The sequence below is a fragment of the Setaria italica genome, chromosome V (genome assembly GCF_000263155.2).
Source record: "Setaria italica strain Yugu1 chromosome V, Setaria_italica_v2.0, whole genome shotgun sequence".
Classification (NCBI taxonomy): Eukaryota; Viridiplantae; Streptophyta; class Magnoliopsida; order Poales; family Poaceae; genus Setaria; species Setaria italica.
In genome coordinates, this window is record NC_028454.1 from 13464729 (window position 1) to 13481780 (window position 17052).

The 17052-nt window shown below is 49.7% G+C and overlaps 1 protein-coding gene and 2 pseudogenes across 2 annotated transcripts; 1 reads left to right on the plus strand and 2 right to left on the minus strand.

The window, feature by feature from the left end:
• The first annotated feature begins 2297 nt into the window (after positions 1–2297).
• Positions 2298–4244, plus strand: LOC101782996 (annotated as a pseudogene).
• Positions 4245–9128: 4884 nt separating this feature from the next.
• LOC101783806 lies at positions 9129–11666 on the minus strand (annotated as a pseudogene).
• A 200-nt stretch (positions 11667–11866) lies between these two features.
• On the minus strand, positions 11867–16711 carry LOC101778813 (protein trichome birefringence-like 41). 2 transcript variants are annotated; one of them, XM_012846557.3, is made up of 5 exons: positions 16441–16711; positions 15559–15891; positions 15245–15428; positions 12662–12996; positions 11867–12362 (listed from the first exon to the last, which is right to left on the minus strand). In XM_012846557.3, the coding sequence occupies exons 1-5, from the start codon at positions 16572–16574 to the stop codon at positions 12059–12061; spliced, it is 1290 nt and encodes a 429-aa protein (XP_012702011.1). In that variant the 5' UTR covers positions 16575–16711; the 3' UTR covers positions 11867–12058. The 2 variants fall into 2 exon arrangements, with proteins under 2 accessions (XP_012702011.1, XP_004968629.1); XM_004968572.4 differs by having other exon boundaries at positions 15559–15897.
• Positions 16712–17052: the final 341 nt, after the last annotated feature.

Below are 17052 nucleotides of genomic sequence, written 5' to 3' on the forward strand. Positions count from 1 at the left end.
CGGGCTGTGATGGTAACGCAAAAAAGATCATTCAAACTAAATATGGGTTCACAGAAACAGTACGTGGAATGCTAATACACCATAAAATAATACATATACAGCTTTGGGATAAGATTTATAAAAAGAAAATAAAAGCGACAAGAAAATAAAAGCAACATTTTATCCAATGGTGGTATTTACAGTAAAGCCAAAATCAATCATGACATCATAAAAATATACTAAAATAATTAAAATATTAATATCCAAAATATTTTAAAAAGATTAAGACCGTAGAAACTCACAAATTTGCACGTACACGCAATTCTATGAATACACACGTGCATTCCTATCCATATGAACACCTCTGAGAGATTGAGCTGGTAAATCTTCAAGATTGATAAAGTCACCACTAGCACCTTGCTATTGACACGCACGTCACCTACCACTGAAGAATAGCACCAATTAAATCCTTAAAAAATTTAGGGAAATGCGAGCACCCACATGGAGTTGAGGACTCGAAATGAATATACACACAACCCTATCCTTATGAGCACATCCGAGAGACTAAACTGACATATCCTTAAGATTGACGAAGTCACCACTAGCACCTCGCCTACTATTGAAAGAGTAGTGCCGGTTAAATACTAAAAAAATTAGGGAAATATGAGCACCCACGTAGAGTCAAGGACTCAAACGCATATGGATAAGTTCCACCACAAGGAAACTTTTCAGCTGAGCTACGTACGGAGATGCCATGGTACTAAGATCAACCATCAACAAGTATTGAGGGTCCTCAAATCTATGAAGCGGTATTGTTAGCGTTATCAACTTGGAGGAAGCGCCTACAAAGGAGAAGAGCTTTGGAAGAGCAGCCCCCACAAAAGATTAATACCTATCATGTTCATTCTCAAGGGCTAAAAAAATTTCATGTAATTAGAAAGACAGAGAGAGATCTACGCCATTTGATTTTCCATGGGCCCATGTTATAATGGTGGATCAGTTACATCAACATAGAGTACTTAAGCTATATTTAAGCAATACAAAGTTTGATTAAAAAGAAGCAAAGGAAGTCAATTGATGTTGTTTATTAGGGCTGTAGTAGACTAAGTTATTACAAAAGCAACACCCATTATTACCTTAGAATCAAAAGATGAATGAATTGGTATTCAGCGGGGTGCGATGAGAGAGATGATTTAAGGAGATGCAATATGTCCTAAATTTCTATCTTGGCGGTAGTCTGATCGGTAGATCATATGCGAAAAATAGGAAGGAGGTGAAGCACCTGGCGAAAGTCATAGACGCTTTATAGCTGCCGCTGAGATAAAAAAAAATGGCCAAAGGAGATAGAAACAAAGTAAGAAATCAATTTCCCCAAGGGGAAGGAGAGGACCGATGATAGAGATGTTGTGGTTGTGGCATGATGCAATGTTTTCTATTCTTTTCAAATTAATATTAGAATTAATGGATTTTTAAAAAAGTATAAAAATACTAAATGAATCAAGAAACTGTGAAATTAAGTAAAATTAAAGATCCAAGGTAAGGGCAAATAGGTAGTAGAATTATGCAAAATTAACAATTGGTCCTCACGTGGCTTCGAAATTAAAAAAACCAAAAAAAGAAGTCCGTCTCAAATAGATATAAATACATAATTTTTCAGTAAAGAAATACCAAGTAGATTTTATATGTAATGGTAAGAGAAAAAATAAACAAAATAATCATATAAAACACAATTTGTAGTAACTAAATGTTATATTGAGAATAAAAAAGGTTTCTATACGAATATAATATGAGAAAAAGTAAGCTAGCTACGGAAGGAGATATTTATAGGAGTACAAATTCAAACAAATATAACCTCCACTTTTCGTGTTTTTCTATTAAATTCCATTGTATACCCAAATTAAGAGACACTAATAACAATTGATTAGCATGGAGTATGTAGAAACATCATCATCAAAAAGTTATATGAAACTATATTTCATAAATTTGTTAAGGAAACTTAAAATAATGCATTAGTCAGTTGTATCTTGGATAAATAATTATATAGAATAAAACATCAAATCTAGCCGCACTATTTGTGCGGGTCATCTTCCCTAGTTTACCATAGTTTCAATGATGTGCTTGATACGCCGATCGAGATTACAAGATAATAATGTGACACTATATGATCGTCGTCGTTACAAAATAACTGGCCTAAAAAATTTATTTAGTGTAGCACACAAATTTACTACAATGGATTCGTATATATAAGCACTTTCATATATATTGTACAAATTTTATATGTCAATTTATAGCTGCAATTGTTTCACGTTCCTGCAGGCATGAAGAAGATCCTGTCGGTCGCCGTGCTCCTCCTCCACCTCCTCCTCTGCGCATACGCCATCCACCCATACAAGCCATTCACCTCCATATTCAGCTTCGTCGATTCTTACGCCGACACCGGCAACGTCATGGTCGCTCTTCATCCCATTCCGCATTCCTTTCAACAAGTACCCCTAGGGCCAGCCTTGGTGGAGGGCAGGGGGGCGGCCGCCCTGGCCCCCCAAATCCCAGGGGCCCACCCCAGGTCACAGCAATGTATTCCTGGACGCCTGGTTAGGATTAGGATGGGAAGAATAGGCAACGTAGGCCTGGTTAGGATTAGGACGAACGAATGTAGCGCAAATAGAAACTCCAACTCGTACGTGTGCGTCACGAAACTCGTACGTGTGCATGAGTGCGTCGTTCAGGGGGCTGCCGCCGAAAGTCCGAAACTCATACGCGTGCATAAGTGCGTCGTTCAGGGGGCTGCCGCCGAAAGTCCGAAACTCATACGCGTGCATAAGTGCGTCGTCCAAGGGGCCGCCGCCAAAACTCGACTCATACGCTGCCGCCGAAACTTGAGTTCTTGTGCGCGTCGTCCAGGGGGCCGCCGCCAAAACTCGTACGCGACGCGTCGTGCCGTCGTCCAGGGGACCGCTGTCAAAACTCATACGCCGTTGTCCAAGGATCTTTGCCGCCATCTAAGATTCTAGGTATGGTACTCGTCGTTGTATACGTGTGCGCACACAACCCGGCAGCCCGGCGATCGTTGTTCCTAACTAATATGTGGCGTGCGTGTATGCAGTTGACAAATCGACGTGTTGCTTGCGGATCTTGCGGTTGGCGCCAATTCAATTCTGTGATCAGGTGATTCAATTGCCAATTTCCCAATTCTCCGTACCATTAATTATTATTATCCTAATATTTGAATTGCTTATCGACTCTTATTTACTGTGCCTGTGACCGTCACATCGGCTGAAAGAAGCTTCTCAAAGTTGAAGTTATTGAGAAACTATTTGAAGTCAACAATGACTCAGAAGAAGTTAAATGGTTTGGCAACATTATGCATCGAGAATAAATTATTGGATGAGATTGACATCAACCCTATCATAAGTTACTGAGTGACTTTGAATGGTGTTCGATCTCTGCACGCGTGCATCTGCATGAATGTTTCATGTTTGATTTGACATGTGAAATAAATATGATGCGTGCAGCCGATGCTTTCGGTTTGCCCTTGGTGCAGTCGTCCATGTCCCAAGGGCAGGACTTCAGCAAGGGCGCGAACATTGCATTTGTGGCGGCGACGGCTCTGGACCTAGCCTATTTCCTGCAGGAGAACGTCACCTCAGTGCCTCCGTTGAACAGCTTCCTCAGTGTCCAGCTGGGGTGGTTCGAGCAGCAGCAGCTCAAGCCGTCGCTTTGCAACGCCACCAAAGATTACGACGACTACTTGGGCAGGTCTCTCTTCTTCGTGGGAGAGTTCGGCGGGAACGACTACACCTTCCTCCTGGCTGCCAACAAGACCGTGGACCAAGCCAAAACCTACGTTCCTGCTGTCGTCAACGCCATCGCCGATGGTGTAGAGGTATACTGCTCTTGATTACGGAGTACCATTCGGCCTGGACACATGTGGTTTTTAGCTAGCACATATATACATATACTACATCGCAGAGGCTGATCAAGCATGGAGCCAGGCGCATCGTGGTGCCGGGGATCCTGCCGACGGGCTGCATCCCGGTCATGCTGACGCTGTACGCGAGCCCGGAGAGGTCGGACTACGACCTCTACGGGTGCCTCAACAAGTACAACGGCTTGTCTCGCTACCACGACGAGCTCCTCCGGAGCCAGATCGAGGCGCTCCGGAAGAAGAGCACCCGTACGCAAAGATCGCGTTCGCCGACTACTACCTGTTAGAGATTAATCTTGTCATTAGAGCATTGCATGTTTACGTTGTCAGTTGCATTTAGAAAATAATTGTCTGTGTGTAGTTCTCTGCATGTTTACATAGGAGTATACACGTTTGGTGAGAAGCCATGCCATGTGAAGTGGCAGTGCATGCTCGTGATAATTGTTGTAACATGTTTAGACTGCACGAGAGATTAATTAGGAACTAGCCATGCATAGGATTCTATTCTGGGTCAAAGCCACGAAGTGTTTTCATGGCGGAAGAATAGGACGGCGTCCAGGGACTGGGCACTTGCATGCTGCTAGCATGTTTCCACGGTTGCACGTTGCGAGATGCAGCGTGAGTCTCGGCTGAGTGATTTTGGCTGGCCGTTTATTTCATGCATGTACTTGAGTTTATATATGAATGAAAAGCGACGGGAGTTGTGTGGCTTGCGTCAACAAAAGAAAACTGCTAGCTTGTGCCATTCTGTACATGTGCGTGTATCTACCAAAGAGAGCAGGCGAGTGTTTGCGATAAACACTTGCTGGTGAGGGAGAGATTCCCAACATCAGTGAGGGAGAGAATTCCAACAATTGGTACCAGAGCCGGTTTTTTCAACGAAGACGATGCCGCGCGACGATTCTTCATCGGGCAAAGCCATTGTGAGTGGTGGTTTCGGCAACACGACGACAACGACCGCGGCGACGGGGAGGCTCCCATTCCCGATGCTGACCAGGACGAACTACGCGTCGTGGGCGCTGAGGATGAAGTACATCTTGCGCACCAATGGTGCGTGGGGTGCTGTTGATGCTAAGAAGGCATCCGGCAGTACCGTCGATGAGAGCATGGACTGCCTAGCCTTGACGATCATCTCACAGTCGATCGACGACGAGACGCTTCTACGAGTTGCTGAGAAGGAGACTGCCGCTGATGTATGGGTGGCTTTGCGCTCCATGCATGTGGGCAGCGAGCGCGTCCGGGAGGCAAGAATTCAGTCCTTGCGGTCTGATTTTGATAACCTTAAGATGGGTGATGCAGAGTCCGTGGATGATTTCGCGTTGAAATTCACGGCGCTAGTTGGGCGCATTCGTGAACTTGGTGACGCGATGGACGAGAAGTACGTCGTGAAGAAGCTGCTGCGAGCCGTCTCCACCAAGTTCATCAACGTCGCTTCATCATTGATGCTTTTTAGCGACATTAACAAAATGGCCATGGAGGAGGCCATTGGGTCGCTGAAGGCGCATGAAGAGCTGCTGAAGGGACGAGAGGTCCAAAGGGAAGAACAACAGCTTCTCATGGCAAGAGCACGTGACTCGTCTGGAAGGCGTGGTCATGTCCGTGACGAGCAGAAGGACAAGAGCAAGGTAAAATGCTACAATTGCCAACAGGTTGGACATTTTGCTTGGGAATGTCCTGAGAAGAAAAAGAAAGATGAGACTGCACTCCTTGACGCAGCATCAAGTGACTATGAGCCAGCTCTCCTGTGAATGGCAATGCCAAGATTAGGGGGGTAATTGTTAGAGATTAATCTTGTCATTAGAGCATTGCATGTTTACGTTGTCAGTTGCATTTAGAAAATAATTGTCTGTGTGTAGTTCTCTGCATGTTTACATAGGAGTATACACGTTTGGTGAGAAGCCATGCCATGTGAAGTGGCAGTGCATGCTCGTGATAATTGTTGTAACATGTTTAGACTGCACGAGAGATTAATTAGGAACTAGCCATGCATAGGATTCTATTCTAGGTCAAAGCCACGAAGTGTTTTCATGGCGGAAGAATAGGACGGCGTCCAGGGACTGGGCACTTGCATGCTGCTAGCATGTTTGCACGGTTGCACGTTGCGAGATGCAGCGTGAGTCTCGGCTGAGTGATTTTGGCTGGCCGTTTATTTCATGCATGTACTTGAGTTTATATATGAATGAAAAGCGACGGGAGTTGTGTGGCTTGCGTCAACAAAAAAAAACTGCTAGCTTGTGCCATTCTGTACATGTGCGTGTATCTACCAAAGAGAGCAGGCGAGTGTTTGCGATAAACACTTGCTGGTGAGGGAGAGATTCCCAACATCAGTGAGGGAGAGAATTCCAACACTACCGGCCTGCCCTCGCGTTCCTGCAGAGGCCGGCCTATTTTGGTACGGTGTTGAAACCGAACCAGCTGAAAAACCTCGCGTGCGTCTGAACATTTGAGCCAGGGTTGCATACATGGTGGACAGGATTCGACGGCAGCTCGACGCTGCTGGCGTGCTGCGGGGCCGGCGGCGAGTACAACTACAACCCCATCGCCGCCTGCGGGTTCCCCGGCGCGACGGCGTGCGCGGACCCGTCCAGGGCGGTGAACTGGGACGGCATCCACCTCACGGAGGCGGCGTACAGGGTCATCGCCGGGACATGGCTGCATAGCTACCTTAGCAACTTCAAGAGGCTGCTAGTCTTACCCCCGATACTTTTAAGGAAAAAAGATTAAAAACGAACTCCAACAGTCCACCCAAACCTTCCCCAATTTTTTAGCAACGTTAAAAAACAGCCTACCACCGCGTATATTTTAGCGTTGGCATTCCTCCCCCAATCCTGATTCCTGCACGCTCGTGTGTCCCTTTCGATGGGCTCAATACGATGACGTGGCCTGTTTTAAGATATTGGGGACTATTTATTAGCGATCTGCTGTGGATTGATATATTTTTAGGGAAATTTTTTTTGGAAGAACCCCAATACATAGTTTTGGGGAAGAATTTTTTGGAGTGCTCTTGAAGTTGCTCTTATACTACTACTATAAGGACTCGTATGTAAGGATCCGACGATTGAGATTAATTTATGCTACTAAAATCTTAAACTGTAGTATAGTATATATAAGTAGTATAGGTAGTACCGGGGTACGATTGAAAATATGTAAAATGACACTGTTAAAGTATATCAAATCTTTCTTAATTGTCCTTATCTTCTCTCCTTTTACTCCTCCCTCTTCATTTCCAATCGCTCGTACGCGCACCGGGCGGGCGGCGGCGGCGGCGGCGGCAGCTACGCGGCGGCGGCGACTGCGTCATCCACTGCGACGTCAAGCCGCAGAACATACTCCTCGACGGATCGTTCGGGCCGAAGATCGCCGACTTCGGGATGGCGAAGCTCATGGCGAGGGATTTGAGCCGGGTGCTGACCACAGCCAGGGGAACCGTCGGGTACCTCGCGCCGGAGTGGATCGGCGGGATGGCCGTCACGCCCAAGGTCGACGTGTACGCCTACGGGATGGTGCTGCTGGAGATCGTGTCCGGGAGGATGAACTCGCACGAGGAGTGCGGCGGCGGCGGCGGTGGAGAGGACGAGGACGACGACGACGATGTTGTCTACTTCCTGGTCCTGGCCGCGCGAAAGCTTCTGGAGGGGGATGTGATGAGCCTCGTGGATCGAAGGCTGCGCGGGGACGCCGTCGTCGAGGAGGTGGAGAGGGCGTGCAAGGTGGCCTGCTGGTGCATTCAGGACAGCGAAGTTGATCGGCCGACGATGGGGAAGGTGGTCCAGATTCTCGAAGGTCTGGTTGAGGTCGAGATGCCTCCGGTGCCGAGGTTGCTCACGGCTATCGCAGGGAGATCCCATTTGGCCTGCACGTAGCCGTCTTCGTTGTTCAGGTCAGACAAGTTCCAAGGGACCACAACTGGTTCATTACTTTTTCAAGCATAATACTTGGCCTTAAGGCTAGGGAGTACAGCTGTTTGACCTCCTCAAAGAGTCACTGAATTAAGAAGTAAGAAGTACGGTTATCCAATCATCAAGCTGCAGGATGAATTACGTGATGCTGTGTTTCTTGTTTTTGCTAACAAGCAAGATCTTCCGAATGCTATGAACGCTGCTGAGATTACTGATAAGTTTGGACTGCACTCACTTCGCCAGCGTCACTGGTAACACACATACTATCATCACATATTCCTCCCCATAAGCCATCAAAGTGTGATGTAGCCATAGTGTTGTATTTCTGTACTTCTGCTTGGTAATATATGTAGCTGTGTACTGTTTTGTTGGTACAGCAGAGGACTTATCGACTTTTTAAACTTGCTGATAGGTACATTCAAAGCACTTGTGCTACAACTGGTGAGGGATTGTATGAAGGCCTGGACTGGATGTCCAGCAACATTGCCAGCAAGATATACCAATTTATGTTTTTCGCTTCTCGCAAAACATTCAAAATAGTGATTGCAAACAATTGCGTTACTCATCTTTCCTGTTTGATGACCTTGCAATCCTAATTTTTCGAGAGGTTTGGACCATCTAGGAGCCTTTGGATGATGATATTGCTGGATATTTAGGGTTGGGTTGCTATTCCCGTATGTAAGGTGTATGCCCTGAGCTCAATAGTTATTGAGCTTTGGTTAAGATTTCACAGTTAAATTGTTTTGTGTAATTTGAGCCCTTGAGATATTTTCGAACCAAACAGCTAAAGAGAGTTCCGTTGAGTTAATTTGTTGGGGGAATACTTGCTGGTATGCAGTATCACATTGCTGTTGTGAGATTCTTTCATGCTCCGTAGGTTGAACACCATCCGAATGGTTGCATTATTTGTGTTCTTCGCATTTGTTCCGCCGGTCTAAAAAATGAACGGCTGCGAGAGCTTAAGCTATAGACTCGTACCTTTAACCCAGGTACGTGAAGCGAACAAGCAGCTTTGTTATGCTAACTAACGTATCTTTCACCTAGGTCCGTGAAGCGAACAAGCAACTTTGCTATGCTAACTAACATAATTGTGCTATTGACCTTCCTATTTAAGATTTCTTACTGTGAGCTAAAACATGCTGTCGTGCGCTGGCTTGGTTCGATCCGTAGCGGCAAAGATAAACATGCCATCGTGCCCTGACTCAGCTCGATCTAACAAACATTCAGGTTCATTGAAATGAACACAGATAGCTCAGTGAACACGTTTGAAAATATCACCAGTTAGGGACCCAGCCAATCCAAAAGTAATACCGTAGATGTGTCAATTTTGCAAGCCAACGTGCCATTTTACATCCATCAACACATCGCAAGAATAATACTGTCTTAAGCCTTCTTATCACGCTACTGAGTACAGTGGGCAAAGCCTACATCTAGACAGGTTAATGGCCACCGGAGATCTATCCACCAAATCATCAGCTACTAACTATGCCTTGGCCCTTGGCGTGGGATTACAGAATTCCTGACGTCAAAAATGCATGCTCAATGCATTGGCATGTGGTGTTTACCAGTGACTGAAGATTGCTTTTGCTCTGGAGGTGTATCAGATGTAGCCCACCCAACATTGTCCATTGACGGAGCTGCTGGTATTGCTTTATCAGCAGATGGAATTTCGGTTGGCCTATTTGCAAATAGGTCTAGAGTTGATCCAAGTTAGTTACATGGTGTTTCTGAGCAGCTGTGGAATTAAAGAGATCTTGATTTGGGGCACTAATTGCATCAGAAAAGGCTATGAAACTTGGAGCAGCGGAGTTTGTGGACTTCTGAGCCCTTTGAACATTATCATCCTCAAAAATCAAATCAAACAAGCTTGACTTGCCTGACTTAGGAGAGATTGAATCTATGTTTCCTGCTAATACAGTTCTCTGCAAGAGAGATTGGTATATTTATTTATAACGTGATAACAAATGAAAGTAATTACGTTTTTCAAGAAATACATTTCCACCCACCTGTGAACTAGTGAGCCCATAGGAACTCTGTTGATTTGATTGATCTTTTAACACAGGTGGGCTGAAACATCCATTTTCACGAAAATTAGGTGATTGCGGTGCAGTTCTAACTGTATCACTCATGCTTGACCCTGAGGAGTTAGAAGTCCTGGATTCACAACTCTCACCAGCAAAGCCATCCTCAGACATTCTCTCATGCAGGCTATGTGAATTGTAAGCAAATCCAAAAATCTTCCCCTGAAGCCCCCGATCTGAGCCAGGCTTCCTACTCAGGAATGCAGATTGTTTCCCATTGCATTGCTCTTCATACTGGTAATCATAAGGTGGGCTCTGTGAAAATGAATGGTAGGAGCTTGCCCTTCTATGTTCTTCTTCATGGGCCTTTTGGTTCTGCAAGATGGAATATCATTTACCTCAGAAAGATGCATTGCTACAAAATATGCTAAGAAAGGTACATTATAAGAAGGCTTTACTTAGTGAATAAAACATAAATGAGCTTTAATCACAAATACACCTCTATAGGTATTCAGTGAATATAACAATAGGCTTGCTGAAGCCTCTGATAGTCAAAATGCCAGAATGATAATAACGGATAATTTTTAGATAGGGTAACAACTAGACTTCTAAGATCCAATCAAATTTACCTGTTTATCTCTTGGAGACCTTTGAGAAAACCTCCCACCAGCATACCTTCTCTCCACATAAACAGCTTTTATGAATTCCCTAAGATTGCCAATGTTGCTGCAACAATAGGTTTTAGTTGGACATTTGTTTGGTACGTATATGGGCTCCTTTGGCAGGGCTCCGGCTCCAGCTCCGGCTCCACGCGCTTACCGAAGCACGGAGGAGCCGGAGCCACACCAAACGGCATCGATCGCGGAGCTGTTTTTTTGGCACATTTGGGAGGAGCCGGAGTTGTTTTAGGCCTGCATGGCGGAGCCAAAAAAAGTGACTCCGCAGCTCCGACTCCGGCTCCAGCTCCGCACGAGGAGCCCCTCGTGAGGAGCCCTGCCAAAGAGCCCTATGTATTACCAAACAGATAACAGTTACTGAATTCTTCTTTACCTGCTATCAGGTAGCCTCATTTTCTGGGTATCAAAGTCCTTTAGGAACGATTCTCTAGCTTGTTGCATCAATCAATTCAGGAGTTAGCACATGAACCAAAACGACATCCCCAAGCCGCAAACAGCAGAACAACAAACTCAACAGATGGCTTCACCTGGTTCCCACACTTCCGGAGAGCCTCGACCTCTTGCGGAGGAGGCGGCGGTGGCGGTAGAATGGGAAGGGAGGAGGAGGAGGCGGCGGCCACCGCTTGGAAAACGAGGAGGAGGAGGCGGCAGACTGGAAAGGTAGGAGGAAGAGGAGGCAGCAGCGCTGGCGGTGTCCTGGAGAAGTCGGAGGTGGCGGACTAGAGAGGGAGGAAGAGCCGGTGACAGCATGCAAGCGGTGGCGGCGGCCGAACGGGAGAGGGCGTGCGGGAATAATATATGTCGCGCTAATTACAATTTTACCTATATTAAAAAATAGCCGTACTAACATAACATCCGATAATATTATGCAGCGTAAAAGAGCTCTCCTGCAACCACCCATACTGAGCCTCGCGCGTTGATCCACCCGTGGGTTGCTTCACTTGTGCTTCCTATAGTTCCCAAGGCTTACGCTGTTATGCATGCCTCTGATCTGATGTACGCCGTGCGCGTCGTTGCGTACAGCAGATTGCAAAGCTTCTTCAGCTTTGGTTCAAACTTCCAAGTGCAGGCGGTTTCGAGACTTGGACTGGATTGATGATATCTATCTTCTCTGTTCACTTCGTGCAAACGCAAACAATGGTCGGTCGTCCATAACCCAGAAAAATTGGACCATTTGGTGCTCACATGGATGCGGCCCAATTTTCATGTTCGTTCACCTTGGGCCTATTTTTTTTTGGTGAAACATAGGCTTTCGTCCTTGTACTTTCATCTTTGGCCCATTTTGCAACATGGAGAAATCAATCGTGGCAATTTCACTTCAAATTGTGGCCCAGTCAATAAGCATCTCAACGAAAGAAAACAACATGAGAGAAAGAATCACTAACTTTTCCTTTGACTGATACTCTTTTCTATTCCTTTTGTTTGAAAATCTTTTACCTCCGATCCTATAATAATAAATCAAGCAATAATCTGCTATCTTTTTTTCCTTTACTTATTATCTATCTTAGCTTATACCCAACAACAATACAATACCATGCCAGTAAAAATGTTACGTGATCAGAACTGCCCGGTGAGCGCGGCGTAGAAGAGGACGTTCCAGGTGTCGGGGAGCCCGGCGACGCACCAGTGCGTGCAGTCCCCGGCGAAGACGCCGCCGTCGTACTTGGTGGGGTGCGCGTCCTTCCTGAGCTGCGAGAGGTAGGTGAAGTCGAGGAGGTACACCGGCTTGGCCATCCCGGCCAGCACGCTCCGCAGGATTGCCTGCTGAGGGATCGGCCCGCCGGGGTACGGCGCCGTGCCGTTGAGCGGCCGCGTCTCCCCCATGCACGTCTTCTTCGCCGGCGCGCCCCAGTCCTGGCCCCTGCAATTCATACGCGTCTTGTTCAGCACGTGAGAGGTTTCAGGACGGGCGAGCAATGCAATGCAAGCTGGTGGCTGCGGCTGAGCAGCGGTTCGGCTGTTGCAGTCAAGACGAGGGCAAGGACGACATGGGCATGCATTGGGTTGGAGGGGGCTCTGAATTCTGATGAATGCAATGCAGCAGACTAGCTTGTCGTCAATCCCTTTCTTGTGAGCTGGATGCATGGAATTGAGACCGGAGGGGAGAAGAACTGAATTGAAGAAGAAAGGGATCATATCATAAACCTTGACAACAATTACCTGTAGTGTGAGGGCGAGATCCCCTGGAAGAAGACCTTGGTGTCGGTGTGGAGGAGGTTGGCGTCGACCCAGGTGGCCCAGGTGTGGAGGGCCTTGGTGAAGGCCCTGGTGCGGTCCATGTCTTTCACCACCGTGTTGCCCTCCTGGATGTAGTCCCAGGGCTGCGTGGGGCCGGAGCGCGGCCACCAGTGCCACGAGTCGAAGACGAGCACGTCGGCGCCGAGCCAGTTGGTGGCCTGGTCGATGGCGTCCAGTTTGAGGACGCGCCCGGACTTCTCCGCCACCAGGTCCACCAGGTAGTGCGTCAGGTAGTACACCACCGTCACGTTGTAGTCCTGCACGCGCCGCCGGAGTCAGCTCATGTTCAGACGTTCAGTAGCGCAAACCATTCGTACTGCTCCTACTATAGTGCAAGTGTGCAACACCATCCCTGTGCCCATTTTGCTTTTTCAGGACTCATCAGATCTGGTAGCTCATAGCTCAATCACCGAACAGTCAGTCGGTGGCAACAAAGCAAAGCAAAGCAGCCGCTGAAATGAAACGTGCGCGTGTCCGTGTGCTCGCGGCGTGTCGGCGCTCAGTGGCCCCGGAACCGCGATCGCGGCGCGGTGCGACAGGAGAATGCGGAGAATCCCGCCAAACGGGTCGTGGTGACCACGCGGCGCTGTCCCGCTAGAGGTCTTCCCACATTGTCGCTTCCCTATGACCAAAACGCATAACACCTCCCGTGATACGAGAAATCAGCCCTGCGTTTCCACCACTACCCTTCCTCTTCCTCCTGTCGACCTCTCCATTGCACTAGGGTTCCATGCCGCCCTTCTCAGACCGCTGCCCCCTCCGAGGCCAAACGGCTCCCCCACGGCAGATCCGGGCGGGCAGCAGTGCAGCGCGGCGCAGCCTGCAGGGAGCAGGCGCGGCGCGTCAGGCGGGGAGGGGAGGGGGCGGCAGTCGATCAAGCGGTGGGTGGTGCGACGCGGCCTGCAGGGAGCAGTAGGCCGGCGATGGTGCGGAGCAGTAGGTGGGCAGCCAGCTAGAGCAAAGCAGGGCAATTGGGGCAGCAGTCGAGCAAAGGAGGCGGGCAGCCGGCCAGAGTAAAGCAGAGCAGTAGAGTAGAGACAGTAGTGGCTTTTGGTGATTAATTGCGTGGGTGATTAATTGTTGTAGTTCATTTTGAGATGAACTATGGAAGTGGCGATTAATTGCCTTGGCTAGTTCAATAGCTTGAAATGTATTACTAATTATTTTTATCAAAATTTGTATTTTACAAACTTCAAAAATGTTGTCAAAATTATTTTCTGCTTATACTCATGAATCAATTGAACTATCATCAGCCATAGAGCCGCATAGGTCATTTTGTACCCGGAACAGATAATTAACTATAAATAATTAGAGTTGCTAAAGTTCTCTCGGTAGCAGCCAATGGCGCCGAGGGACACGCCGTGGGTTACCCGACACACTGGCAGAGCTCGAAAAGGCAGTGTGCCTCCGTACCAGGCAGAGCTGACACGCCGAGCTGGCCGCCAGCAAACGGCCAAGCGCGTCCACTGACGGACCAAATTTTGTGGCTCTGAGACTCTGACGAACTGACGGACTGACATACTGGACACGGCAAGTAACGAGGATCGATGGGTAACTTCCCAATGTAACCAAAAGCAGACAACGCCTAGGCCGGGCCAGGCACAGATATTGTGGTACTAGCATTCTCACCAACCGCCGCCGCCGACATGTCACGCTGGATCTGTCATCTGTAGCAGGAGATCGGGCCATTCCAGCCCAGCTCAGCTCAGCTGTGGCCTCTTGCTCAGTTGCTCTGCTGCCTTCATCAACCCTTCGTCCCTTCCCAATTTCTACTGTACCAGTGACCGGTACTAAAGTACACAATGCAGTTTTCGCGTAGGAACTAGAAAGTTAGGCAATCCGGATACGGACACCAAGAGCAATCCTCAAGATGGCCAGCAGGGTTTCGTTTCGTCACACTTGACGCTACGGCTAACGGGGGCGGCCGCCGCTGGCACGAGACCGGGGTCCAAAGGCGACGACCTCGCGTCACGGGGACCCTTGCTTTGCTTTCTGTTGACTTTTGCCACCGCGAGTTCCGTCCAGATCAGCGGAGACGAACGAGATCGCTCACCCGCCGGGAGCGCCCAGCAAAAATCCCGCAGGCCCCGCCCGGCGCCCGCGCACCAAGGGAATCGATGGTCACCCGCCGAGCCGCGGGTCCCGTCCCGTCGCACGGCCAGGGGCACCGCGCGCTCGCCCGACACCACCAGCCAGGCGCACGCGCCGCGGCCTGTCCACCCTCCCGAGCTCTTCGCCGACGCGGCCGGGGCCGGCTGGCCAGCGGCCATGGTTGCTTTGTTTTAACCCACCGGCTAGCGTCACGCCCCAGTGATCGATCACCTCATGATGCCTCCAGACGCCGGAGGCCCCAACCCCAACCGCCGGCTTTTTACCAGAATCTAACAAACTTTGCATCGCGTGGCGTCGTGGGCCGTGGCCGAATAAATAAAGAAGGAAGGCACAACACAAGAGAGAGACACAGGGAATCGGATCGCGCGGAACGATGGGCATGTGTGTACGTACCTCGAAGCGGACGGTGTAGGAGGGGTCGATCTTCCCCGACGCCGGCGACACGGTGGTCCGGGCTCCCGGCGCGGCGGCGTGGAGCATGCACAGCAGCGACTCGTACTGGTTCAGCGCCAGCGAGTCGCCCACGAACATCACCGTCTTGCCGCGCCACATCCCAAGCAGCGCCAACCCGTCGAACCTTCATCCAGAAATCCACATCAGCAAAAGTTCACGCCGGCAGTCGCAATCACTTCTTAACACGCTCCACATTCACCATGACAGTGAATTCCTTGGGGGGGGAAAAAAGTGAATTCCGATCGAGGCCTTACCTCGGCTGCGCGCACGGCGGGTCGAGCTGCCACCGGTACTTGAGGTACATCTTGTCGGGGCGGCCGAAGCGGGCGCACGCGAACTCGTCGCGGATGAAGGGGCACGACGCCGAGTCGTAGAGCGGGTACGACTCGTCCACCACCCACCTCCCCGCCGCGAACGCGTCGCAGCTCCGCGCCGCCGACGACGCTGCCGGCGCCCCGTGCCGGTGCTGCCGCCGCGTGATGGTCACCGCCGCCGCCGCCGTGCACGCCGCCAGCACCAGCACCACCACCAGGGCGCCCGCCCACAGCGCGCCCGGCCGCCGCCTCATCGTCGTCCCCGCCGGCCTGCTGTTCCTAATTGCAAACACAACACGGACCAAGGGTCGGTAGGTGTGAGAGGAGGGAGGGGAGACGAAGGGCTGCTATGCTGCTGCTGCTGCTGACTGCTGTGCGTGATGGTCTGATGGCCGGGCCAGGCGAGGGAGGAGTGGCGCTGGCTGGCAAGTGTGTGAGAGGGCGAGGGGCCTGGTATTTGTAGCAGCCCCTGCCCCCTGCCCTGTGCCCCTGTGCCCTGCCACTGCCTGTGTCATGCGATTTCTCTCTCTCTCTGTGTGTCCCTTGGCTCGGCTGCTAGCTGCTTCCTTTAATGGTGGGCGGCTACTGCCCTCCTTCTGCCATGGATGGGACGCACGGGTCCAGGAGATAGCACGACAGCTGGCTGGTAGTAACAACAGGGGATTCACTGGTCATTCATGGCATGATCATGCGTGCTAATTGATTCACTACTGATTGATTGATTGCTTTCGGTGCATCATCTATCCGTGCATGGCCTCATGGGCCAACGAACCAAGTACCCAACCGAACCGAATCGTATCGAGCGACCAGAACCAAACAAACCTTGGCAGAAGCGCGGTGGGCTGCCCATCATGCACTCCTCCTGTCCCTCCGGCGGCGGCGGCGTCGTCTCTGGGAGTCGTCGTCGTCATCATCGGAGCATCTGGCGGCGGCGGTGGCGCCGACTGGTTCTTCATGACGGGTACGGCTGCTGCCAAACCGCCTGATGAACGGAGGTGGCGTTTCAGGCTAGCGTAGCGGGGCGACTGATTGGATTCGGCAGCGCTTTACTGCGGGTCCGTTTCGTGTGGCCGCGAGCGACCTGATTTGGACTCCGGACAGGGACGTTTGTGTTGTGTGCGAGTAAGATGAGGGCGATTTGCGAGCTCGTTCATGTATCCTTCTCCTGGTCTGTGAATTCTTGCGGCAACCAATCCTCTTGAGATTCTTTGCCTCCGCCCTCCAGGACCTGCCGAAGCCCAAAGGGGAAGGGAGAAAAAAAAAAGGGTGCCGAAATGGAATGGTATGAGATGGAGATAACCGGGCGTGTAGGGCGGGGCAGAATGTTACACCCTTCCACAAGTTATTCGGCAGCTGGGCATTAGCAGTTCATTCCTTGCCTTTCCTGGCCGGCAAAAGGGTGTGCGTGAGGGGATTCTTTCTTTCTTTGATTCT

Excerpts from the sequence above, each read along its gene's own strand:
- LOC101778813 (XM_004968572.4), bottom strand. The coding sequence starts at position 16,574 with ATGAAGAACCAGTCGGCGCCACCGCCGCCGCCAGATGCTCCGATGATG. Across the intron at positions 15,898-16,440 it reads CCCACCGCGCTTCTGCCAAG|GAACAGCAGGCCGGCGGGGA; the intron begins GTTTGTTTGGTT and ends GTTTGCAATTAG. Across the intron at positions 12,363-12,661 it reads ATCTCGCCCTCACACTACAG|GGGCCAGGACTGGGGCGCGC; the intron begins GTAATTGTTGTC and ends TATGAATTGCAG.